This window comes from Alosa pseudoharengus, unplaced genomic scaffold, assembly GCF_046254945.1.
Source record: "Alosa pseudoharengus isolate Yale_2024_CS ecotype anadromous, Long Island Sound unplaced genomic scaffold, YU_APseudo_1.1 YU_APseudo_1.1_scf_18, whole genome shotgun sequence".
In the NCBI taxonomy this organism is placed as follows: Eukaryota; Metazoa; Chordata; class Actinopteri; order Clupeiformes; family Clupeidae; genus Alosa; species Alosa pseudoharengus.
Window position 1 is genome coordinate 3,587,183 of NW_027468650.1, and position 27,840 is coordinate 3,615,022.

Sequence of the window (27,840 nt, forward strand, 5' to 3'; positions counted from 1 at the left end):
GGGGTATTTATATGTGTGCTTTTTCTCAGGCTGCAATTAGCAATACAAAGCACTTAAAAACACACTGGTAATTAGCGAACCAATTAAACTAATCAGTCTTTTGCTTCGACAGGAGAGCTGGCGTCACCCACACAGGCTCGGGTAATTATAGATATGACGGTAATCACTGCCTTTGAAGTGCAGGGGGTAGAATTAAAGAAACATAGCCTTTTCCATCTGGAGAAGAGGTTGATTCTCTCTAATGAGGGAAAAAAAGGAAAGCCATAATAATCTCAAACCGATTCAGAAAGACACATAAATGTTCATAAATGTTAGTATCTTACATCACTGGTTTTAAAAGTCTAAATATTGAGGAGGGTGTTAAAAATGACGAAATTGAAAATGACTGATCAATGAATCCATGTCTCCAAGATAATCGTCCATAGTATCAGCATTCATCCCTAATTGATACCCCTAATTGAAAAAATTTTTTAGTAAAGGGATACTGTGTTCACAACGCTACAAAAAGAATAACTTCTGTCTTCAGTGAGAAATGCTTTAATGACACGCAATGAAAAGCACCATGCACAGACATTTGCAGTTGGTGAATCAGTGAAAAGCACCATGCACAGATATTTGCCTTTGCAGTAGGTGGATCAGTGAAAAGCACCATGCACAGATATTTGCATTTGCAGTAGGTGGATCAGTGAAAAGCACCATGCACAGATATTTGCATTTGCAGTAGGTGGATCAGTGAAAAGACACATGCCACCACAGTGTCCTTCAACTGTCCTTCACAAGGTCACACCCTTTCACCCAGCGTGTCATCTTGCGACCGTCGCAGTAATTGGTCCAGGTGTCCCTGTAGGCGAAATAACTGATGAACAGGATCTGGTAACATCAACTAATACATCACCACAGACATCAATCACAACAGTCAGCCCAGAACTGCTGCAGACGCTTGCTCCTATCACACTGTATTATCCAAAGTGAAATCAAAATCCAACATCTGAGCCAGATCTGAATGATCATGTAGGAGGAACAAGATATGGTGACTCTGCCTTTTCTAAAAATGTTAAAGGAACACGCCAACTTCTTGGGAAATTAGCATGTCTGCCGTCTACTCCAGAGTTGGATAAGAGGATACACACTCTTCTCTTCTGGGTGATACACACCCTTCTCTCTGTGTGTGAGACATACATTCGTGCAATAACCCAGTTTTGACACTGTAATTCACGTCGGGGTCAAAAAAATCAACTCTCTAACCTTTTACGGGGCAGCCGTGGCCTACTGGTTAGCACTTCGGACCTGTAACTAGAGGGTGCCGACCAGTAGGCACGGCTGAAGTGCCCTTGAGCAAGGCACCTAACCCCTCACTGCTCCCCGAGCGCTGCTGTTGATGCAGGCAGCTCACTGCGCCGGGATTAGTGTGTGCTTCACCTCACTGTGTGTACACCAGGGGTCGGCAATTACGTTTGGACCCGGGCCAATTTTTTTTCAGACAATGGCATCGCGGGCCATAGCTTTTGTAATGGGGGGGGGGGGGGGGGTTATAGGCCTACTATTTAAATTATTAATTATTATATTATATTAAAATAAACATCATCTAACTTTTAAAATGCATTTAATTTAATTCCATTAAAAACGTTTATTTGCTTATGTGCGCTGTTTTTATGCCGCCTGCTGCATCTCCTGTCGTCTCTCATGAAACAGGCGACTTGCCTAGCAACTTGCCGTAACTAATGTGTAGGCTACAAATATTATTCTTTTGGATGACGTGTAAATGATTAGCTGAACATTGCTATATGCTAGTTATCGATGCAAAATGTCGTTGTCAAAACCCTTGAAAAGAAAAATTGATTCAGAATGCAGGACCTACAAAGAAGAATGGAAGCAGAGGTATGTGTTGAGCCTGCCTGCATTTCTTAATGCCAAGCCTATTAATTTAACGTAACATAGGCTATTTTTGACCTTGCCCACTGGAAGAGGGAGACAGGACACTGTTGTTGTTTTTTTGCACAAGATTACGCGCACTCGCGTGCCAATACCGTTCCGACCTGTGCGTCATGGATAACTGCAAGGATGTTCCACCTGTTTTGTCACTTTAGTAGGACTATCATCTATACCTCAATAAATGTTTTGAAATTGATGGGATTGCTGTAGGCCTTTTTTTCTTTTTAAAAACATGGGGTTAAAAAAAAAATTCATTCAACAGCAAATTAACGTCATCTCGCGGGCCAGATAGAATAGATGGCGGGCCAAAATTGGCCCGCGGGCCACTATTTGCCGACCCCTGGTGTACACTGTGTGCTGTGTATGTTTCACTAATTCATGGATTGGGATAAATGCAGAGACCAAATTTCCAAACGGGATCAAAAGAGTATATATAATTCACTGGAAGTGGGTTGGAGCAGTTAGCCTATATAGCTCCCTTTTATATATAGGCTAACTGTTGGCATGTTCCTTTAAGTACTGTACATCACACTAGTACTTTTTAAGTTATATGAGTGGACTAAACACACACACATACACACACGTATGGACACAATTACCACAGTCTACAGAGGAGGGGGGATGGTGAGGGCAATTAGGACAGATACTGGGATCATTTCACTTAACTGTGGAGTCTGTCTAATCACTAACTATTTTTATTGCTGAATTTAATAAGTATTATTATTATACTGACACGTCATGTTTCAGTAGCTTGGGTGAACCCAGACACATCTGTGAGCGCATTTGAATTTGCTCTGCAGGTCTGTTTGGAGACCCTCCCATTCAAGCTGAATTCCAAATCACCACAACCCCAGGAACCAATCAAAACCACTTATCCGGTATAGGGCGGGCTTTATATAATGACAGACAGAGTGCGTTGAGCAGTAGCGGCACTGCTGATGATGTCAGCAGTAAACAACATAGACATTCATTTGCTTCGGAATTGAGTACACAACTGCATTTAACCTTAGTTTGGAATTGAGTACACAACTGCATTTAACCTTAGTTTGGAATTGAGTACACAACTGCATTTAACCTTAGTTTGCAAACGATTTGGTAAGAGTTTAATGTACCAATTTAAGTTTAATTTCACTGCTTGGAAATCCAAAGTGAGTGGAGTGTCGGTGTTTTAATTCTGGCCATAAGAATTTTCCATTATAAATAAAATCAGGTTCCTAGGTCAAGTATTTGTGTATACAAGGAATTTGGTCTCTGCATTCATCCCATCTATGAATTAGTGAACACACAGAGCACACAGTGAACACACAGAGCACACAGTGAACACACAGAGCACACAGTGAACACACAGAGCACACAGTGAAATGCAGCATACACTAACAAGCAGCAGTGAGCTGCCTTGCTACAGCGGCGCACGGGGAGCAGTGAGGGGTTAGGTGCCTTGCTCAAGGGGAGCAGTGAAGGGTTAGGTGCCTTGCTCAAGGGGAGCAGTGAGGGGTTAGGTGCCTTGCTCAAGGGGAGCAGTGAGGGGTTAGGTGCCTTGCTCAAGGGGAGCAGTGAGGGGTTAGGTGCCTTGCTCAAGGGGAGCAGTGAGGGGTTAGGTGCCTTGCTACAGCGGCGCACGGGGAGCAGTGAGGGGTTAGGTGCCTTGCTCAAGGGGAGCAGTGAGGGGTTAGATGCCTTGCTCAAGGGGAGCAGTGAGGGGTTAGGTGCCTTGCTACAGCAGCGCACGGGGAGCAGTGAGGGGTTAGATGCCTTGCTCAAGGGGAGCAGTGAGGGGTTAGGTGCCTTGCTCAAGGGGAGCAGTGAGGGGTTAGGTGCCTTGCTCAAGGGCACTTCAGTTGTTGATGTGAGCATGGGAGAGCAGTGCTCAACCACTTCCCCTACCCACATTTTTCCTACTGGTCGGGGATCGAACCGGCAACCCTTACAAGCCCGAAGCCCTAACCAGTAGGCCACAGCTGCCCCCATATGACTTGGACTTACCAAGCCTTCAGCCCATCCTGCTCCACGATGATTTTCAGGCAATTAATAGAAGCCACCAAGTCATCGTTCAGCAAATCTGTTAAAGAAATACGAGCAAAAATGTTGAAATAACCCTCATTTGCATGGACCTTTAAAGTGTTGCTTTCAGACAAGTCTTTCAAGGAATTCTCTCTCTTTCAATCTGTCTTGACTCAAGCTTTTGATTAACCCTTAAAGGAGTACCGTTACACCGGTGTGACGGGAATGTTGGGAAATTAACATTCTAAAGAATATCTGGGTTCATTGAATTCAACATAGAATTTTAGAACCTTCAATTGTTGCGGAACTTAGAATGTTCAAAAACCTACACCTTTAAGGGTTAAACAATGAAAAGCAATATTTTACGGAATGTTTAAATGTTCTGTAACCATAGTAATAAAAGTAACAATAGTCTGTGGAACTCTACCTGCACAGTTCACTTTGCACAGATTCTTTCCTCCACGGGTTCCATCATCACACCACTTGTAACTGTTGATCTGGAAAATTCCGTAGTCTTTCCCCACATCGGCAGATCTCACCTTATGAGACTTCCACTTGGTCTCCCAGAAGGCCATGCACACATCTACAGAGTATACAGGCCGAGTCAAGAATATACTGTACATAACTGACAAATTTCAAATTTCAGTCTATGTCAATCTGACACATTCCACAATTAACATACACTCACTGGGACAAAAAACACTGAATAATAATTTAGATAAATGTCCATAAATATGTTCATCAATAGATCCATCCATAGAAACAATGTTCAACACTGAATAATAATTTAGATAAATGTCCATAAATATGTTCATCAAAAGATCCATCCATAGAAACAATGTTCAATTACATGAACCACGCACATGTGTAGTGTAATTGATTTGAATGCATAACTCTACTCACAGTTGCCTAAGGAATGTCCACCAAAGCCGTCAAGGCCCTTGGCTCTGAAGATCTTGGCTACTTCACAACGCTTAAAGTGGCGTGACAAGCACAGAGGCGCACACACCAAAGCCATCAGCACAATCAGCCTCATGATGTGTGGCGATGGCTAGCTGGGATGCAAAAGAATACAGCTACAGGTCTGGTTCTGCTCTGAGGAAGGCACAGCTACAGGTCTGGTTCTGCTCTGAGGAAGGCCCAGCTACAGGTCTGGCTCTGCTCTGAGGAAGGCACAGCTACAGGTCTGGTTCTGAGGAAGGCCCAGCTACAGGTCTGGTTCTGCTCTGAGGAAGGCTTCCTGCTCCATCCTTTATATTGGGGCAGGGGAAGAGGAATATGGCGCAACAAAAACACTCAAAGTCAAAATATACACCTTTCAAAACAGAGAAAAGGGGACGTCTTTTGTTTTGTTGTGTGTCTATATGTGTGTGTGTGTGTGTGTGTGTGTGTGTGTGTGTGTGTGTGTGTGTGTGTGTGTGTGTGTGTCTATATGTGTGTGTGTGTGTGTGTGTGTGTGTAGCGACTATATGTGTGTGTGTGTGTGTGTGTGTGTCCTTACAGGCATTTAGACATCATCGAGGGACTTTCTACTGTGACAGTTGAAACAAGTACTTTCTACTGTGACAGTTGCAGAAGTTGAGAAACATTCAGCAACATAGTCTTTCTGGTTGCCATATTCTAAGCCTATAACCCTCATTCAATTACTTCTTTGGTAATAAGTCAGATTACAAAACAGACCTTGCCAAAACTCTGGTTTTGAAAGGCTAACAGAAAATAACACACACATAAAATGTTGTAAGGAAAAAGAGAAGTTCATGGCCTTTTTAACCAATACTTAAAATGCAATTTGGCTGTTAATGGAATATAACAAAAAGCTGAAATTCAGCTTGATATCATGGTAAATGCTATCCTGTTCACCACATACTCTCTCTGCCTAATGTTTCTGTTTCTGGCATTTTTTCCAAACATGTTCAGTCAATATCACTTTCATTTTAGCATCAACACTCTGAATTTGTTCTGCAGCAACTGAGCTAGTTGCACTGCAAAAAATACAATTTAAAAGTGTTATTAAGATTAAAAAAAATCTATTTAGTATTGTTTCTAGTATAGACTTACCTAGCACTCTCTTAAAAGATCATTTTGACTTAATTTAATACGACAAAGTCTTATCAAGACAAATTTGCTCAATGCACTGGCAGCCACATTTGCTTGTTTCTAAGACTGCTTAACGCAGTGGCAGCCAAATTTGCTTGTTTTAATGATGAGATGTCAAACTCTTATCAAATTAAGTCAAATGATTTTACGAGAAAGTGCTAGGTAAGTCCCTTTATACTGAAAACAGATTTTTTTGATCTTAATATAAGATTAATAACACTTTGTTAGATTTTATTATTTGCACAATATAAGATGAATAACACTTGGTTAGATTTTATTAGGTAAGCATTTTTTGCAGTTTGTATGTGATTAATAACACATTTTATTAGATAAGCAGTTTTTGCAGTTTGTATGTGATTTATAACAACTCTTGGTTAGATTTTATTAGATAAGCAGTTTTTGCAGTTTGTACTGTATGTTCGTTGCAGTTCTTCATGACCCACAGCGTACGGTGGCACGAGCAGCAGCATCTGCCCCACATTCAAGCCTCTGTCAGTGCCCACAGGGTTTAATTTAGTTTGATTCTGTCAGTGCTCACAGGGTTTAATTCGGTTCGATTCTGTCAGTTCTCACAGGGTTTAATTCGGTTTGATTCTGTCAATACCCACAGGGTTTAATTCGGTTCGATTCTGTCAGTGCTCACATGGTGCGATTCAGTTTCATTCTGTCAGTGCCCACAGGGTGCGATTCAGTTTCATTCTGTCAGTGCTCACAGGGTTCGATTCAGTTCCACTCTGTCAGTGCCCCTATTCCCTTTTACAGATAGCGACGTAACTTTAAACAGTGCATCAGTATTTTCATAGTCAGCGGCACATTTGAAGGAATCTGCAAGAACCTATGGAACAGTTATTCCACTAAACCATGCTTTACTAAAACCTAGCATAGTATAGCCTACATGCATTTGCACTTGTTTATTACGGTATTTGAACTCATTGGCAAAGTGAAACTAACTTCACCGTGGTGTCAGTCAACACAAAACAGTTATAGGCCTACACAGTTAGTTACTTTCACTATTGATTGACAATTGGTTACCATCGAAAACAGCCTGGAAAAAGCAACACTTCGTTCGAATGACTGATTAAAAAACGTTTTTCCTGCAGTCTCGTGACAGTGCGTCTTCAGATATGCTTCATATTTGCCTCTCCGTCATTACCAATTTGCACATGATGGGGAATAACTACTCATTGTGAGATGTATTTCGTAATATCTTTATTCTGTTTCCCATTGTAATTGTGTAATTTGTAATATTTTGTCCGGTGTGCATTTGTGGATGAGAGAAGCATGGTGCGTTGTGCACCCGCCGATATCACTGTTGATAATGCGCACTTAAAAAAACATAAATAACTCGCCATGGACTTCTGACCAGGTTTCTCTTGGTCAGTGGCATTATGTCTTTTAGGTAGTGTACGATAGCAATTTTTAGACAACATGCCAGATCCTCTCCTTAGGTCGTTAAATGCCACACCCCTTGGTGCAAAAGAGATGTGCAAAATACGAATAAACTTTGTGCTGGGAAAATAACCCGTTTTCCACCATGCGCCAGGTCGGAAAATAGGAGCCAATGACTGTTGAAACTCAAATTAGTATCTATCTATACATGGAATTTTCACATTTTATACAAAAATATGTGTTCTAAAGCCAAACCCATCCTCATGTCAGTCTGTATGTGTGAGCTTGTGTTTGTGTGTATCTGTGTTTAGCTATGTGTTTGTTTCAGATACTAAATTGAATTTCCCCTTGGGGATCAATAAAGTATCTATCTATCTATCTATCTATCTATCTTTCTATCTAAATGCATAGTATTAATATTTATAACGGGACAAGGGTGTACACTGTCCTAAGGATACAAATATGTCTGCAAGTGTCGATCATCGGGGACCAAGCAGAAAGGGGCTGACCCCTTAGGCCCAAACCCTTCTGCTCCTTCCCTGTTAGCCTAGTGGCTCCACAAGCTCAAGCTCTGCAGCATCAGACGTAATAACATCACAAGGATTTTTTTACAGGAAAATTGAATAATGTGCTTTAATGCTCAGACCAGTTATAAATAAGTTGTAATAAATAACAGACAAAATCATGAATGGTACAGTATATACATTGATTGTAACATATTACATTTTAAGTCTAAGGATAATTAGACTCCTTGAAGGCCCCCTTGCCTGTGTCTAAGAGGGCCCCCTACCCGAATTCCTACCCACATACACACACAAAAAGAATAAAGCGATTAATTACAAACTTAAGTTCAGAGGTCATAGGTAATAAATAGCTACATGATTTTAAATGTGAAACAAAAATATGTTTTAATTTGGATTATACAGAACTTTGATTATCCTATTGGGTGTGTTATTGGGATTTTATACATTTAATGTGCGCAAATATAATTTTGGTTATCTTACAACCTCAGCCCAGGCAGCATTGTGCAGATCCCCTGCAATCTCTGTGACCCCTAGTGGGGCCCGCGGGCCCCCTGCAATCTCTGGCGACCCCTAGTGGGGCCCGCGGACCCCAGGTTGGGAACCACTGGTCTAGTACTTGCACTGGCACAAGTGCTGCATGGCACCTGACCTTCATCATGTTACTATTACTGCCTGTCAGAGCGTACAAAAGTCAAATGAAGAAGTGTTCAACTGTCATGTCATGAATTTAGGTACATGTGTCCCAACTAGAAAACCACAGTGCAGAGAAGGCATTTTTATTCATCAGTGATTGTGCTCTTGTGTGTTATAATGTGAAAGCTGCCAAAAAGCTGAATGTACTTCGCTCTAAACTAGGAGCATTCAAGGCCTCTTCCTACTGGGAGAATGCCACAAAGACATTTCAGTCCAGCCTCAACAGACCTGAGAGGTGTTAACATGCTTTGAACAGAGACAAACCTTTTTCTTTGAACCTTTCGATTTGAACGTTTTTGTGTAAACATTCCAATTTCGGACTATTCATCCTTTGGACTACGCCCTTGAAGCGTTCACAAGTGTCGGCACGTGTTCACAACAAAAGCAAAATTTTAAAAAAACGCTCACACATGTTTGTCTTTGTTTTGCGAATGTGAGCACACCTCGTGCTTCAGTTTGAGGGAGTAGCAGCCAATCAGTGGTGTCCATATAATTCACTTGCTTCTCTTCCTCTTCCTTGCATCAGTCTGTGCTCTCGGAGTCAAGGCTGCGTTCCTCTGAGTGCATCAGTCTGCTCTCGGAGTCAAGGCTGCGTTCCTCTGAGTGCATCAGTCTGCTCTCGGAGTCAAGGCTGCGTTCCTCTGAGTGCATCAGTCTGCTCTTGGAGTCAAGGCTGCGTTCCTCTGAGTGCATCAGTCTGGGCTCTCGGAGTCAAGGCTGCGTTCCTCTGGAAGACGTTGGAGGCCGTGTCAAAGTCTACCACGCGGCCCATGTCCAATACCAGCACTCTGTAGTCACAGACAGGTATACGACCACATGTATTTGTCATTATCATACATCATTATAAGATACTTTACACATACACAGACAGGTTTCTTTTTGAATGACCAAGGTAGGCAAGAGAAAAACAGTGTACATGATTATAAGACACTTTACACGTACACAGTAAACTAAGGTCAAAACACAAGGGGAACAACAATAATGGAAGGAAAACTTTCTTCACCACACCAAGGTCAGACAGGAGCTTATCTCTCTCAGAATTCTCTATTGTCTCTCACTATCTTTCAAAGGGTCGTTTACATTTTATGTGTGTGATGTGGAATTTGATATGTTCACGCATCAGTGAGCGAAGCCACTCACCTGTGTGCGTCCATGACAGCGTGCGGACTCTGGGTCAAGGTCAGGACAGTGCACTCGGAGAACTCTGTGTGGATGACCTGCTGGACCAGACATTCTGCCTCGGGCTCCACAGAGGCCAGCGGCTCCTCCACCAGCAGGACGCTGGAGCCCCTCAGCAGCGCTCTAGCCACACACAGCAGCCTCTTTTCACCCTCACTGGGACACAACACACACACTACCCTCATTAGCCACACACAGCAGCCTCTTTTCAGCCTCACTGGGACACAACACACACACTACCCTCATTAGCCACACACAGCAGCCTCTTTTCACCCTCACTGGGACACAACACACACACTACCCTCATTAGACACAACACACACACTACCCTCATTAGCCACACACAGCAGCCTCTTTTCACCCTGACTGGGACACAACACACACACTACCCTCATTAGCCACACACAGCAGCCTCTTTTCACCCTCACTGGGACACAACACACACACTACCCTCATTAGCCACACACAGCAGCCTCTTTTCAGCCTCACTGGGACACAACACACACACTACCCTCATTAGCCACACACAGCAGCCTCTTTTCACCCTCACTGGGACACAACACACACACTACCCTCATTAGACACAACACACACACTACCCTCATTAGCCACACACAGCAGCCTCTTTTCACCCTGACTGGGACACAACACACACACTACCCTCATTAGCCACACACAGCAGCCTCTTTTCACCCTGACTGGGACACAACACACACACTACCCTCATTAGACACAACACACACACTACCCTCATTAGACACAACACACACATTAGCCTTACTGGGACACAACACACACACTACCCTCATTAGCCACACACAGCAGCCTCTTTTCACCCTGACTGGGACACAACACACACACTACCCTCATTAGACGCAACACACACATTACCCTCATTAGACACAACACACACCTTACCCTCATTAGACACAACACACACATTACCCTCATTAGACACAACACACACATTAGCCTTACTGGGACACAACACACACACTACCCTCATTAGACACAACACACACCTTACCCTCATTAGACACAACACACACACTACCCTCATTAGACACAACACACACCTTACCCTCATTAGACACAACACACACATTAGCCTTACTGGGACACAACACACACATTACCCTCATTAGACACAACACACACATTACCCTCATTAGACACAACACACACATTACCCCCACTGGGACACAACACACACATTAGCCTTACTGGGACACAACACACACATTACCCTCATTAGACACAACACACACATTACCCTCATTAGACACAACACACACACATTACCCTCATTAGACACAACACACACATTACCCTCATTATACACAACACACACATTAGCCTCATTAGACACAACACACACATTACCCCCACTGGGACACAACACACACATTACCCTGACTGGGACACAACACACACACTACCCTCATTAGACACAACACACACATTACCCTCATTAGACACAGCACACACACATTACTCTCATTAGACACAACACACACATTACCCTCATTAGACACAACACACACATTACCGTCATTAGACACAGCACACACACATTACTCTCATTAGACACAACACACACATTACCCTCACTGGGACACAACACACACCTTACCCTCATTAGACACAACACACACATTACCCTCATTATACACAACACACACATTAGACACAGCACACACACATTACTCTCATTAGACACAACACACACATTACCCTCATTATACACAACACACACATTAGCCTCATTAGACACAACACACACATTAGCCTTACTGGGACACAACACACACACTACCCTCATTAGACACAACACACACACTACCCTCATTAGACACAACACACACATTAGCCTTACTGGGACACAACACACACATTACCCTCATTAGACACAGCACACACATTACCCTTACTGGGACACAACACACACATTACCCTCATTAGACACAACACACACATTACCCTCACTGGGACACAACACACACATTACCCTCATTAGACACAACACACACATTACCCTCACTGGGACACAACAAACACATTACCCTCATTAGACACAACACACACATTACCCTCATTAGACACAACACACACATTACCCTTACTGGGACACAACACACACATTACCCTCATTAGACACAACACACACATTACCCTCACTGGGACACAACACACACATTACCCTCATTAGACACACCGCACACATTATCCTCATTAGACACAACACACACACATTACCCTCATTAGACACAACACACACATTACCCTCATTAGACAGAATACACACATTACCCCCACTGGGACACAACAAACACATTACCCTCATTAGACACAACACACACATTACCCTCACTGGGACACAACACACACACTACCCTCATTAGACACAACACACACATTAGCCTTACTGGGACACAACACACACATTACCCTCATTAGACACAGCACACACATTACCCTTACTGGGACACAACACACACATTACCCTCATTAGACACAACACACACATTACCCTCACTGGGACACAACACACACATTACCCTCATTAGACACAACACACACATTACCCTCACTGGGACACAACACACACATTACCCTCATTAGACACAACACACACATTACCCTCATTAGACACAACACACACATTACCCTTACTGGGACACAACACACACATTACCCTCATTAGACACAACACACACATTACCCTCACTGGGACACAACACACACATTACCCTCATTAGACACACCGCACACATTATCCTCATTAGACACAACACACACACATTACCCTCATTAGACACAACACACACATTACCCTCATTAGACAGAATACACACATTACCCCCACTGGGACACAACAAACACATTACCCTCATTAGACACAACACACACATTACCCTCACTGGGACACAACACACACATTACCCTCATTAGACACACCACACACATTAGCCTCATTAGACACAGCACACACACATTACTCTCATTAGACACAACACACACATTACCCTCATTATACACAACACACACATTAGCCTCATTAGACACAACACACACATTAGCCTTACTGGGACACAACACACACACTACCCTCATTAGACACAACACACACACTACCCTCATTAGACACAACACACACATTAGCCTTGCTGGGACACAACACACACATTACCCTCATTAGACACAACACACACATTACCCTCATTAGACACAGCACACACCTTACCCTTACTGGGACACAACACACACATTACCCTGACTGGGACACAACACACACATTACCCTCATTAGACACAACACACACATTACCCTCACTGGGACACAACACACACATTACCCTGACTGGGACACAACACACACATTACCCTGACTGGGACACAACACACACACATTACCCTCATTAGACACAACACACACATTACCCTCATTAGACACAACAGACACATTACCCTCACTGGGACACAACACACACATTACCCTCCCTGACACAACACACACATTAGCCTTACTGGGACACAACACACACACTACCCTCATTAGACACAACACACACACTACCCTCATTAGACACAACACACACATTAGCCTTACTGGGACACAACACACACATTACCCTCATTAGACACAACACACACATTACCCTCATTAGACACAGCACACACATTACCCTTACTGGGACAAAACACACACCTTACCCTCATTAGACACAACACACACATTACCCTCATTAGACACAACACACACATTACCCTTACTGGGACACAACACACACATTACCCTCATTAGACACAACACACACATTACCCTGACTGGGACACAACACACACATTAACCTGACTGGGACACAACACACACACATTACCCTTACTGGGACACAACACACACATTAGCCTTACTGGGACACAACACACACATTACCCTCATTAGACACAACACACACATTACCCTCATTAGACACAACACACACACATTACCCTCATTAGACACAACACACACATTACCCTCATTATACACAACACACACATTAGCCTCATTAGACACAACACACACATTACCCCCACTGGGACACAACACACACATTACCCTGACTGGGACACAACACACACACTACCCTCATTAGACACAACACACACATTACCCTCATTAGACACAGCACACACACATTACTCTCATTAGACACAACACACACATTACCCTCATTAGACACAACACACACATTACCGTCATTAGACACAGCACACACACATTACTCTCATTAGACACAACACACACATTACCCTCACTGGGACACAACACACACCTTACCCTCATTAGACACAACACACACATTACCCTCATTATACACAACACACACATTAGACACAGCACACACACATTACTCTCATTAGACACAACACACACATTACCCTCATTATACACAACACACACATTAGCCTCATTAGACACAACACACACATTAGCCTTACTGGGACACAACACACACACTACCCTCATTAGACACAACACACACACTACCCTCATTAGACACAACACACACATTAGCCTTACTGGGACACAACACACACATTACCCTCATTAGACACAGCACACACATTACCCTTACTGGGACACAACACACACATTACCCTCATTAGACACAACACACACATTACCCTCACTGGGACACAACACACACATTACCCTCATTAGACACAACACACACATTACCCTCACTGGGACACAACACACACATTACCCTCATTAGACACAACACACACATTACCCTCATTAGACACAACACACACATTACCCTTACTGGGACACAACACACACATTACCCTCATTAGACACAACACACACATTACCCTCACTGGGACACAACACACACATTACCCTCATTAGACACACCGCACACATTATCCTCATTAGACACAACACACACACATTACCCTCATTAGACACAACACACACATTACCCTCATTAGACAGAATACACACATTACCCCCACTGGGACACAACAAACACATTACCCTCATTAGACACAACACACACATTACCCCCACTGGGACACAACACACACATTACCCTCATTAGACACAACACACACATTACCCTCACTGGGACACAACACACACATTACCCTCATTAGACACACCACACACATTAGCCTCATTAGACACAGCACACACACATTACTCTCATTAGACACAACACACACATTACCCTCATTATACACAACACACACATTAGCCTCATTAGACACAACACACACATTAGCCTTACTGGGACACAACACACACACTACCCTCATTAGACACAACACACACACTACCCTCATTAGACACAACACACACATTAGCCTTGCTGGGACACAACACACACATTACCCTCATTAGACACAACACACACATTACCCTCATTAGACACAGCACACACCTTACCCTTACTGGGACACAACACACACATTACCCTGACTGGGACACAACACACACATTACCCTCATTAGACACAACACACACATTACCCTCACTGGGACACAACACACACATTACCCTGACTGGGACACAACACACACATTACCCTGACTGGGACACAACACACACACATTACCCTCATTAGACACAACACACACATTACCCTCATTAGACACAACAGACACATTACCCTCACTGGGACACAACACACACATTACCCTCCCTGACACAACACACACATTAGCCTTACTGGGACACAACACACACACTACCCTCATTAGACACAACACACACACTACCCTCATTAGACACAACACACACATTAGCCTTACTGGGACACAACACACACATTACCCTCATTAGACACAACACACACATTACCCTCATTAGACACAGCACACACATTACCCTTACTGGGACAAAACACACACCTTACCCTCATTAGACACAACACACACATTACCCTCATTAGACACAACACACACATTACCCTTACTGGGACACAACACACACATTACCCTCATTAGACACAACACACACATTACCCTGACTGGGACACAACACACACATTAACCTGACTGGGACACAACACACACACATTACCCTCATTAGACACAACACACACATTAACCTCATTAGACACAACAGACACATTACCCTCACTGGGACACAACACACACATTACCCTCCCTGACGCAACACACACATTACCCTCATTTGACACAACACACACATTACCCTCCCTGACGCAACACACACATTACCCTCATTAGACACAACAGAAACATTAGAGTGGACATCAGAATTATAGTGTAAGTAAGTAAGTATTTATATAGCACAATTTTCATGCATACAGTATAACACAAAGAGCTTTACACAAAGATATTTTGAAATTATATTATTATTTATTATTCACTATATTTTTATTATTAGTGTTGTTGTTGTCATTATTATTATTATTATTATTATTATTATTATTATTATTATATATTTACTATATTATTATCATTCATTATTTACTATATTATACATTTATGTTGTTGCATTTACAATATTATATGACCTTTGTACTTCAGTTTAAAATAACACACTTTAGTTTAATGTATGGCAGGGGTTCCCAAACTTTTCCACGACAAGGCCCCCCAAATACCACTAGGTTCTGGCCAAGGACCCCCTTGATGTGTTATTAAACCCATCGACAATAATACGGCAAATGTAAAAATACATTAAGCTAATCTAATAATTATTTTAGCCACAACCACATCGCGATGGAGCATACAGTGTGTAAAAATTTTATTTGGGGCTTTCTGCTATATGAGAGCCATCACTCTACTATTATTCCCAGTCATTATCATGGGAAATATGTTCAGATATGCGTCACATTATTATAATGGCATTGTATAACAACCCACATAGTATATTTTAAATGTTTTAAATGTATTTATTTCTTGCTTTTATTTTTCCTTCCAACTTGCTGAGGCCCCCCTGGCACCCCCTCGCGGCCCCCCAGGGGGCCCCGGCCCCCACTTTGAAAACCACTGCTGTATGGTATACTATGGACCATACAGTATGGTGCGGTATAAGACACACAGAACAATGCTATTGTATGTAGAGAAACATTCATCTTTTTGCCGTTACATCATCAAAACAATAGAAATAAAATGTCAGAAAAAAATGGTTGACAAACATGACATGCTCTGGATAGGCCCTTTTACACACCTTTGTAGGACAGGTAGAGTATGACGTCTGGCAATCATCGACTAAGTGCTCTTAAAGCGAGCTTTGCTCATTAGATCATTAAATCACCGACTAAGCATTCTTAAAGCGAGCTTTGTTTACAGGGCCTTGTGAGTGCAGTGCACTTTACCTGAGACTGGCAGCGCCGTCCTGCATTGGGTGCAGCAGCTGTCCTGGCAGTACTTGCACTGTCTCCTTCAGGTGGCACAGATCCAGTGCCAACCACACCTGGGCGTCAGGAAGCATCCTGGCTGGGTCCAGGTTGGCACGCAGCGAGCCTGAGAACAGCACAGGCACCTGGGCAGGGGAACAGAGCACAACAAAACAACCACATGGCAGGCTGCATGAGAAATGTGAACTGCACACACACACACTGCACCTTCTGTGGCCACACCCTACGGACGAACTTCAGAGCCGTGCCAAGACACACCGCCACATAATGCCAGCGACACACCCTGCTGTGAATACGTCCTGTCAGCATGTTTTCAGAAGTGCTACAAGTGTGTGAAGCACAAACATTTGCCGTGCGCTACACAAGGAAGGATTCATTGACACAGACTACAAGGTGCATTTGAGATCAAATAACATGCTATGTCAACTCACACGCCTAATCAAAACGACACATACCGGTACTCAGATCTCAGATCTGAAAAGACGAGCCCCTGCCACTATGTAGGGGACAAGGCTGCACCAGACATTTGTCTTCTGATTCAATGAAAACAAATATAGTGTTCTCACACAATTACAATTTGTACTAATTTGGCAGATACTTCACAAACTGCATAATAAAAAAGGTGCAGATTTTAGCAATACTTCAACTCCCTGAAAGCTGCAAGCGTACGTTCGGCCTCCTCTCCTCTCGTCTCGTCTCGTCTCACCTGAGGGATGACATTAATTCGGCGCCGCAGATCCTGCAGGCCCAGACAGGCCACATCTACTCCGTCAATCAGCAACGTCCCACTAACGTCCTCTAGTGTCCGAAGCAGGCAGCTCACCAATGCCTCCGTCTCAGCCCTCTCCCTGCTCAGCACGGCTACCTGCAGGTGGGAATGCAGCCACATCTAAACAACATGCAGGTGGGAATGCAGCCACATCTAAACAACATGCAGGTGGGAATGCAGCCACATCTAAACAACATGCAGGTGGGAATGCAGCTACATCTAAACAACATGCAGGTGGGAATGCAGCCACATCTAAACAACATGCAGGTGGGAATGCAGCTACATCTAAACAACATGCAGGTGGGAATGCAGCCACATCTAAACAACATGCAGGTGGGAATGCAGCCACATCTAAACAACATGCAGGTGGGAATGCAGCCACATCTAAACAACATGCAGGTGGGAATGCAGCCACATCTAAACAACATGCAGGTGGCATGCTGTTGAAAATTAGCGAGAAATACGACAATGATGCTTGGCTTTGTGAAGAAATGCTGGCATATAGCTCATACATACTGGGGACCAAATCTAAAAGAATGCCAAAGTGTGCTGCACTTGTTCCACTCCAGTGGTTTATTATGCTATGTTGAAGTGCTATATTTTCAAAATTAACAATTTGAGGGTGAAAAGTGTGAAAGAACAGTTTTGGTATGATATATGGTATGTTTGTAGTTCTTTCAATTGTCCAGTTGCTATTAATTCGATCAATTGACACATACAGTACAATCACTAAACATAAATACTATATTTTGAGGTACACAAACATATGAGTAATCTCTTTCCCTCATTCTGAAACTACCCATGTATGGTCAACGATTTAACATTATTCTCCCGTGGAAATAGACTCTGGAAGAGGACGTGATCATTCAGACCATACTCATGCAGTTACTGGATTGCGCTCAGACCATACTCATGCAGTTACTGGATTGCGCTCAGACCATACTCATGCAGTTACTGGATTGCGCTTAGACCATACTCATGCAGTTACTGGATTGCGCTGAGGTACTGAAGCAAAAGTGAGGCAGTCCACAGCACCTTCTCTCCTCTCTGTATGTGGAAGGACAGTCCCCTGAGCACTGGTAGGTGGCCGTCTGGACATTTGGTCTCAACGTTTCTGAACTCGATCTCTCCCCTCTGTGGCCAGCCAGGGGGGCCTCTGCAGGGCAGCACCCAGGGGGTCTGTGGGAAGGTAAGGATTTTCTGTCTGATAAAAGGCACTCCGAGACCATAAATCTGACACAGCACTTTTAAATGGGAACTGCAGATAGGGCTGTTCTTCCTCCCTTTCAGGTCAGTAGGACAAACCAATAGAACATGAACATGCTCGTTCTGTTGTGGGTTCTACAGAGGCTACAATAGATATAATGTCCACAGCAGGCCTTGGGCCACTTCAAAAGACTGAACTTACAAAAGGACCAGAGCACACGAATACTGGAACCGGGCTTTAATGGTGCTGGTGAGTGGTGATGTGCTCAACGTCTCGACGCTCACAGTGTCTTCATCAGAGTCAAAATATATAGAATATCCACTCCAATGATACCAATAGTGTGATGGCTGTCGCAAGAGCATGATTGATCCAACATAATAAACTGAAGGATGAATACAGAGGATGGCTACGACACACAATGTCTATGGTCAGTTTTGCAGGACCTTCATATTGTTTCTGAATTAGTATACAAATGTACCAGTGCACCATTCCCAAAATACCTCTTTCTCCAGATTCGAATATTCAGCCACTTTCCTCACAGACAGCATGCAGTCATGAACATCAGCGGATGCCTTTCTACACTGGTGAAAAACTCGCCGCATCTGCAAAAAATCCAATTTAAATCATACCTGTGGCCCTGTAACATGAATAAGCATCTGCAAAAATCCAATTCAAATCATACCTGTGGCCCTGTAACATGAATAAGCATCTGCAAAAAATCCCATTTAAATCATACCTGTGGCCCTGTAACATGAATAAGCATCTGCAAAAAATCCAATTCAAATCATACCTGTGTGGCCCTGTAACATGAATAAGCATCTGCAAAAATCCAATTTTCAAATCATACCTGTGGCCCTGTGACATGAATAAACATCTGCAAAAAATCCAATTCAAATCATACCTGTGGCCCTGTAACATGAATAAGCATCTGCAAAAATCCAATTTTCAAATCATACCTGTGGCCCTGTGACATGAATAAACATTGCTGCAGGTCTTGTTTAACACTAGCTACCTACATACACTTTAGTTAAACGTCTTCCCACAAAAAAACTTGACCCAAATGCTTGTAGTACTCACACTCAGTGTGTACAACAGCGCCAGGCCCACAATCCCAGAATCCACGGTGTCGGCACTGTCCATCAGGATGACAGTGACCAGGAAAACCAGGACCCACAGGATGGCGTCTAACCGCAATGACACCCAACTGCACCAAAACCAACGAGGTTTTATTTTGGCATAAAACAGTAATCAACACAATGTGTATGGGACACACAAAACATCCCACTGCAAACTGTGTTTGTATGCATCTTACATCCACTAGGCATAAAAAAAAAAAAAGCTTTGGTTCCTGTTGGTTGTCAGTTGAGGCCATGGGTCAGTAGGGAATTTTTTTTTTTTTCCCAGTGGCAGTAAGGGATACAGTAGGTAGAAAATCAATCCCTCCAGGATTTCGCGAGGTTTTTTGAGACTGTTGCGACCTAAAATGCCTGGATGGAAGTTGCGGTGATTTTAGCTGTTTCTTGTGGAGAAATTGCGGGAGGAAGTGAAAATTGCAAAAATAGTTTAAATTTAGGGCAGGTTAGGTTAGTAAGACCAAAATCACACTGATAATCTTGATGCTTATTAAAAAGGATAATCAAAGGTAAACAGTAAGGATTACAGAAAATCAAAGTAGGCCTACTTTATTTGTGAAAATGCTTTGACTGAGGTCATTCACAAAGCATTATAGTAGAACTGTCAAAAAAAGACAGTCACCTAAAGAGATGGCATCATGTCATATGTTTCAATACATTCATATATTTTGTAATTCATATTAAGTTCATATCTTTTTAATAATTCATAGTCTGTGGCCTGCATAATTACTAATAGCCAAGTAAGTATCTAGTAATTTCATATTGATTTAAACTATTTGACTACACTTCTGTTTAATGTCATTACATTGGTGGTGTACGTCTAATTGACTACCTGCCCCTTTAAGGACGTGAGAGTAGCCTAAGTACATTTCTGAGTGGATTGGAAGGCTTGCATCTCACTGTGTTCGGCTACGAGTGTAAATAACTTTTTGCATAGTGCATTACGATATGTGGATGCAATTGGGAATGTCTTCTATGTCATTAGTTAAAATAAATGTTAAAAAAAAACAACTCGAATGAAATCATTCTTGGATCATAGAAGAGGTAAATGTCTTGCAATTTTATTAATTTCTATGATTTTGGTAGCACTACTCAAACTAAGCCCACAAGCTAGCAAACATAACATAAGCTAAAAGGACATATCCAGGTAAACGTTTGCCAATGGGTTGCATAGCCTACTCAAAAATCAGTAAACCAAGTAGGCCTTAATTAACTTACTTTCATAGCCTAGGTAGGTTAGCAACACCAGGTTGAGAGATGGAAGTAAGCAGATCATTAACGTTAGCCTTCTATTTATTGTCATCAAAACTGTAGAGGAACGAACACGTAAGGGCAGTCTTTGGTGTCATATGCAAAAGGTGCAGAAGTAAGTGTGCCATCTGGCTCAATATTCTGGGCGAGGGACTGTTGTGTGTAGGTGAAATTTCACGGTGAAACTACGATGATTGGTCAAATTTGCGAAAAAGTTGCGGTGTTTGGACAAAATTGCGAGTGCCTTGGTAAGTGACGAAAACAATCGTCTTCGTGAACAGCTGTGCATAGGCTACTTTGTAAAAGAGAGAATACGCTCATCCCTATACATAACAACGCAAGGGGTTAATGTAATTATAGTTCGCCTTTTATTTGTGGATTTATTTAATATATTTAGTGTTATTTCTTCCCCAAGCTCATAAAATAAATTTGGGTCGCACATAAATTGACAGGGTCGGTCGGAAACCGGAACCCAAGAATTTTTTTTTTTATGCCCTACAGTGAATGAAGGTGGTGTTTCTGCATACCAGGTGAACATCTTTAATCGCATTTAATCACATAAGGCAAACAGTAAACAGATCTGCTACGTTCTGTTTCCAAAGCTCCAATAGACAAAGATAAGCTGAGGGTAAATTGACCAGGCAAAAGCAAGTAAAATAACCTTTTTAACAAGATTTGAAATTATTTTGAACTAAGAACTAAAGCATTGCTAATGACGAAAGACAGGATGACATGAGCTAACTGAGCTTGGAGTCTAACCTGGCCATTATGATTTTGTTGAAGTGGCACACCAAGTGGTCATGGAGCGTCTGGTGGTGGTCACTCCGATCTTGATAGCTGAAATCTGCAGAGTTGACGGCATCACCATTCTCCTCGTGCGGCATCTCTCGAAATAGAGCTTTTACGGAGAGATGAGAGGCGATTTCCAAACACTTCATGCGCCTCAAAACAAATGTGTACTGAGACTAAGAACAGTGTAAAGAGAAAGCACAAAGAGCGACACTTAAACGAGGAAAGGAGAGAGACGTGTAGACAAAAAAGATAAGGTAGAGCAGAGACTTTATAAGAACTCTAGGTAAGGTTAGAACGCCACAAATGCCCAGACAGACCCTTCTCCAAATGCCTGCCGTAATGAAATCTTTTGGCGCCCCCTACTGGCCATAAACTGCAGGCCTAATATTAACCCGCAGAAGGGGCCTGTTTCAAACGCGCTGTTTACTTAGCTGTTTACTTTACTTTAAGTGCATTGAGACGGGCCCATAGTTAGATAAATGCCTTCTTATAACCAGCTCAGTCATAAACTGAAAAGTCAGTTGACAGTGAACATAGTGACAGTGTATCCTAATTGTTTAGTGAAATTACTGTGGCACTTCCCTTAAGCCCAGCAGACCCCCACCAAGACAGATATGCCTTACCTGGACCCTCACACACACACACACACACACACACACACACACACACACACACACACACACACACACCTGCCTTACCTGGACCCACACACACACACACACCTGCCTTACCTGGACCCACACACACACACACACACACACACACACACACACACCTGCCTTACCTGGACCCACACACACATACACATACACATACACATACACATACACACACACACACACACATACACACACACACCTGCCTTACCTGGACCCACACACACACACACACACACACATACACACACACACACACACACACACCTGCCTTACCTGGACCCACACACACACACACACACACACACACACACACACACACACACACATACACACACACCTGCCTTACCTGGACCCACAGACACACACACACACACACACACACACACACACCTGCCTTACCTGGACCCACACACACACACACACACACCTGCCTTACCTGGACCCTAACTAGGAGTATGAGAAGAGGACCAGCTGCCAGGATGAAGACGGGTGTTATGAGCGAGATGAGGAGAACAGCAGCACACATGTCCAGCTGGGAGTGCGCCCAGTCGTGCAGGTGCTCAGGGACCTGATGCTCAATCACATACATGTCCTGGACGAGAGGGGGAAGAGACACACGGGCTTCAGTAGAAGTAAGTAACGGGGCAATTCCATGGAAAATTACGTGTTTTGTAACATCCATAACGCCAATGAAATGTGATGGTATGGTATGATGTGAATGATTACATGAAATTTGAGCATTTGCTATTTTTGGCTGAAGAATGTACTTGAGAAAAAATGCACAAAAAATGAATGTTACCATTCACATACAAATGCCAAGGCATTTCACTGGCGTTATGGATGTGACAAAAAGTACATTTTCCGTGGAATTGCCCTATATATACTCTTTTGATCCCATGAGGGAAATTTGGTCTCTGCATTTATCCCAATCCGTGAATTAGTGAAACATACACAGCACACAGTGAGGTGAAGCACACACTAATCCCGACGCAGTGAGCTGCCTGCTACAACAGCGGCGCTCGGGGAGCAGCGAGGGGTTAGGTGCCTTGCTCAAGGGCACTTCAGCCGTTCCTACTGGTCAGGGTTCGAAACGGCAACCCTCCGGTTACAAGTCTGAATCGCTAAACAGTAGGCCACGGCTGCCCAACCATGATTCAGCAATCAACACAGCCTTTAGGTGCTTGTTTAAAACTTCTAAAGTTTTGTGCCGATTTACATTTGGAAGACACTGTTTTCACTGACAGACACAGAAGATCAACATCATTGTGTTAGCTTTAACTCACCACTTTAAGTCACCACAACTCAGCTCAAAGCCCAGAGCAGATGTAAAATAATATGTATATGTATACATCATTAGGTGGGCTTGCGTAAGACTAGCCCCAATAGTGAGACTGGCTCTCACCCGTGTGAAGGACTGCAGCACCCTCTGGGGCGGAGTGTTAGTGAGACTGACCCGTGTGAAGGCAGAGTGTTAGGGAGACTGACCCGTGTGAAGGCCTGCAGCACCCTCTGGGGCGGAGTGTTAGTGAGACTGACCCGTGTGAAGGCGGAGTGTTAGGGAGACTGACCCGTGTGAAGGCCTGTAGCACCCTCTGGGGCAGAGTGTTAGGGAGACTGACCCGTGTGAAGGCGGAGTGTTAGTGAGACTGACCCGTGTGAAGGCGGAGTGTTAGGGAGACTGACCCGTGTGAAGGCGGAGTGTTAGTGAGACTGACCCGTGTGAAGGCCTGCAGCACCCTCTGGGGCAGAGTGTTAGGGAGACTGACCCGTGTGATGGCCTGCAGCACCCTCTGGGGCGGAGTGTTAGTGAGACTGACCCGTGTGAAGGCGGAGTGTTAGGGAGACTGACCCGTGTGAAGGCCTGCAGCACTCTCTGGGGCGGAGTGTTCTGGAAGAAGCGGAGGGGGAGGTGCAGCACGTCAGACAGGAGCCCACTGTGGACTCCACCTGCGGCCCTTAGAGAACCCTGGGTCAGGAAATGGGCCGCCCCACACACAAGTATGGCTACAACACACACACACACACACACACACATACACACAAAGAGAGGGAGAGAGAGGGGGCAGGAGGAGAAGAGAGAGTAAAACAGATTTTTCACATTAGCTTCCGCTAACCCCCCTTTCATGACACCACAAGTGTCAGTCTCTTCACTATCCTAGCTGGAAGAGGTAAAAAGACCCAAAAATAGACTTTAAAAAAAGAGGAAACTCTTGTCTTAGACACCCCTGAGAAGCCCCCCCCCCACACACACACACACACACACATCCACTTACACACACACACACGCACACACACAAATCCACCTACACACACACACACGCACACACACACATCCACCTACACACACCTACACACACATACACACGCACACATACACACACACACACACACACACATCCACCTACACGCACACATACACACACACACGCACACACACACACACACGGTCTGGTATCACCTTGCAGCAGCCCCAGCACTGCGTACAGAGAGAGGCGTGAGTCCCTCAGCTCCGTCCAGCCCTCGAGACCCTGGACCTCCTTGGCATCGCTGGTCCACAAGCCCAGCAGCGCGTCCTGTCCGACCGACACCAGCACCAGGCCCAGCTGGGCCGCGAGGGTCAGCCCCACCCAGCCCCAGCCGAAGGCCCGCAGGTACCCTCGCATGTCCGCTCCAGATCCCTGGAGGAAAAAGACATCAATAAACCACGTCCTCGTTGTAAAACACGCAGTGAAGCACGGAACAATTTTGGCTTCTGATTTATAAAATATGTGTTTTAACAAGTCCAATTTGTTTTTGTGATATAGACCTTTTGGGTGAATACCAATAAGAATACATTATACTCTCTCTGAATGTGTATGCCACAAAAACTTGATTAATAGCTTTTATTTTTTATAATTTGCTTTTCATTTGCTTTTATTTACTTCAATTGCCAAACTAAACCTGCTTTTACTTGGGCCAGGCATGTATATGGGTCAGGCCATTAACTAGGAACAATTAATCAGGAAGATGTAGGAACTCATGGACTCAGGAGATAACACTGCCTGCTTTTCATCCGTGCAAAATGTGTGTTTTACTGTAAGCACTAGCGTCTACTCTAACTTTTTTGTGCGCGATCTAAGCAGCATAGAACTTAAGTGGGCGATAAGGTGGGCTTTAAGAGCATTTATACAAACAAAAAACCCAGACCAGACTTCTAATTGCCTTTATCTGCCCAACCCTGTAGCCACACCAGGCCAGTAAAAGAGGCCTGCATCTATCTGACAGGGACTTGGCTTTTAAACTAGTTTTTATGGTGCTTAATATTTGCTAATATAGTAATAGATTGTAACAGATGGCAACAGATGATTAGGACACGGTGTTTAATGAAGTTTTTATGGTATTTAATATTTGATAATATATGGTACTTAATATTTGCTAAATAGTAATAGATATGGACTTTTTGGTGAAGGTAGCAGATGGCAGTAGATCTCCGCTTCTCATTTATACTCACACTGGTGGATGGGCGGTCCATCTCCACTTTGATTTCACTGAGTTGGTCATCTTGGCTGTTCCTAAGTGGGCACACGTAAAGAAAAAGAGTCTGTTGTTTGTTTGTCCTGGTCTGTGGTCTGTGTACATTCAGCACGGCCATATCATGGCTCTCTGCAGAGGATCAGGGCTAAATGAGAAGCCAGATCCTGCACTAATGCTCTTAGCTTCACTGAGTTTATGCTGAGGATTAAACCATCGTAATTCAGCATTGCTGGCCCTGCTATTCCACGCCACGTCTGGCCTTGTGGGGCTGAATAGTCTCAAGGTCCTGCTGAGGCCTCTCTGTCCAATGAGACGGCTCCGTGCAAGTTATTCGCCCAATCAAAGTGCAGAGATTAGCTTGGCAGCGGACCCAGAGTCATTTCATGAGGTTGCATGTTAGCGCCAACGGCCAGAAAAGCCATGTCATTCCGGTAATCACGTTAGATAATGACCAAGCGACCGCCGTGGATCTAGCGGAGAGTTGGCAGGGAGGACCAGCTCTCCAAATTACACAGATGAGAGAGGGATGAGCAAACAATGGCAGCCACAACAAGTGCAGATGTGGAGGGAGAAAGGTCATGACCTCTGTCCAACAGCTGGTTGGAAAAATCCCTTTCACCCACCTGTACAAAGCCTCCGTCAGGCAACTCGATGACAGGCTCAGTTCAGCTCCATCTGCGTACAAGAGGACATACATGAAAACACACACACACACACACACACACACAAACACACACACAGACGAACACAAGCACACACAAATGCATGAAATCTCTCTCACACACACATACACATCCAAATGAATTTAATCACATGCACACACAACATACAGGCACGGACAAGCCAGTGAAAATATATGAACACACACTCTCTCTCACACACAGTCACACACACACACGCACACACACACACATACACTCTCACACTCTCTCTCTCTCACACACACACCTTTTGCAAACACATACTCACAGAAAGGCAGTAATGAAATAAGCATTAATGCAAAACACACAATTCAGAGATTGGTAATAAAAAAACTGCTTCTAAATAAGCAGACTGGAGGTCATGGGTCATGAGTCCAGATTAAGCCATCTGCCATCCATTCACTCCTGCACACAGCATTCACTCCTGCACACAGCATTTATAGGCCATTTTCATTTGTTACGTTTTGGCAGTATGGTGTGACAGTATGCGTTCAGACTGTTGATGTTTGATCCATACCCGTTACAAACCCCTTTGAACCCCTCTCTCCTAATAGTCACGCTAACATAAACCAGTGAGGAGAAATGTTCACGTTACATTGTACATCTTTGGTGATCTTGC

The 27,840-nt window shown here is 43.7% G+C and overlaps 2 protein-coding genes across 2 annotated transcripts in view; both read right to left on the reverse strand.

Moving 5' to 3' along the window:
* Positions 1-521: 521 nt before the first annotated feature.
* Positions 522-5,172, reverse strand: lyz (lysozyme). Its single transcript, XM_076290082.1, has 4 exons — positions 4,837-5,172; positions 4,361-4,516; positions 3,916-3,991; positions 522-841 (listed from the first exon to the last, which is right to left on the reverse strand). The coding sequence occupies exons 1-4, from the start codon at positions 4,967-4,969 to the stop codon at positions 763-765; spliced, it is 444 nt and encodes a 147-aa protein (XP_076146197.1). The 5' UTR covers positions 4,970-5,172; the 3' UTR covers positions 522-762.
* Positions 5,173-8,064: 2,892 nt separating this feature from the next.
* abcc13 (ATP-binding cassette, sub-family C (CFTR/MRP), member 13) overlaps positions 8,065-27,840 on the reverse strand; it is a 30,956-nt gene continuing 11,180 nt past the window's right edge. The window contains exons 8-20 of the mRNA XM_076291408.1: positions 27,144-27,195; positions 26,498-26,558; positions 25,466-25,685; positions 24,857-25,011; positions 23,444-23,599; positions 22,316-22,521; positions 20,250-20,376; positions 19,673-19,774; positions 19,001-19,144; positions 17,903-18,061; positions 17,155-17,321; positions 9,777-9,971; positions 8,065-9,424 (exon numbers count right to left, since the gene is read on the reverse strand). Of these exons, the coding sequence (XP_076147523.1) occupies positions 9,304-9,424; positions 9,777-9,971; positions 17,155-17,321; positions 17,903-18,061; positions 19,001-19,144; positions 19,673-19,774; positions 20,250-20,376; positions 22,316-22,521; positions 23,444-23,599; positions 24,857-25,011; positions 25,466-25,685; positions 26,498-26,558; positions 27,144-27,195 (1,865 nt within the window). The 3' untranslated portion in view covers positions 8,065-9,303. The remainder of the gene's footprint in view (positions 9,425-9,776; positions 9,972-17,154; positions 17,322-17,902; positions 18,062-19,000; positions 19,145-19,672; positions 19,775-20,249; positions 20,377-22,315; positions 22,522-23,443; positions 23,600-24,856; positions 25,012-25,465; positions 25,686-26,497; positions 26,559-27,143; positions 27,196-27,840) is intronic.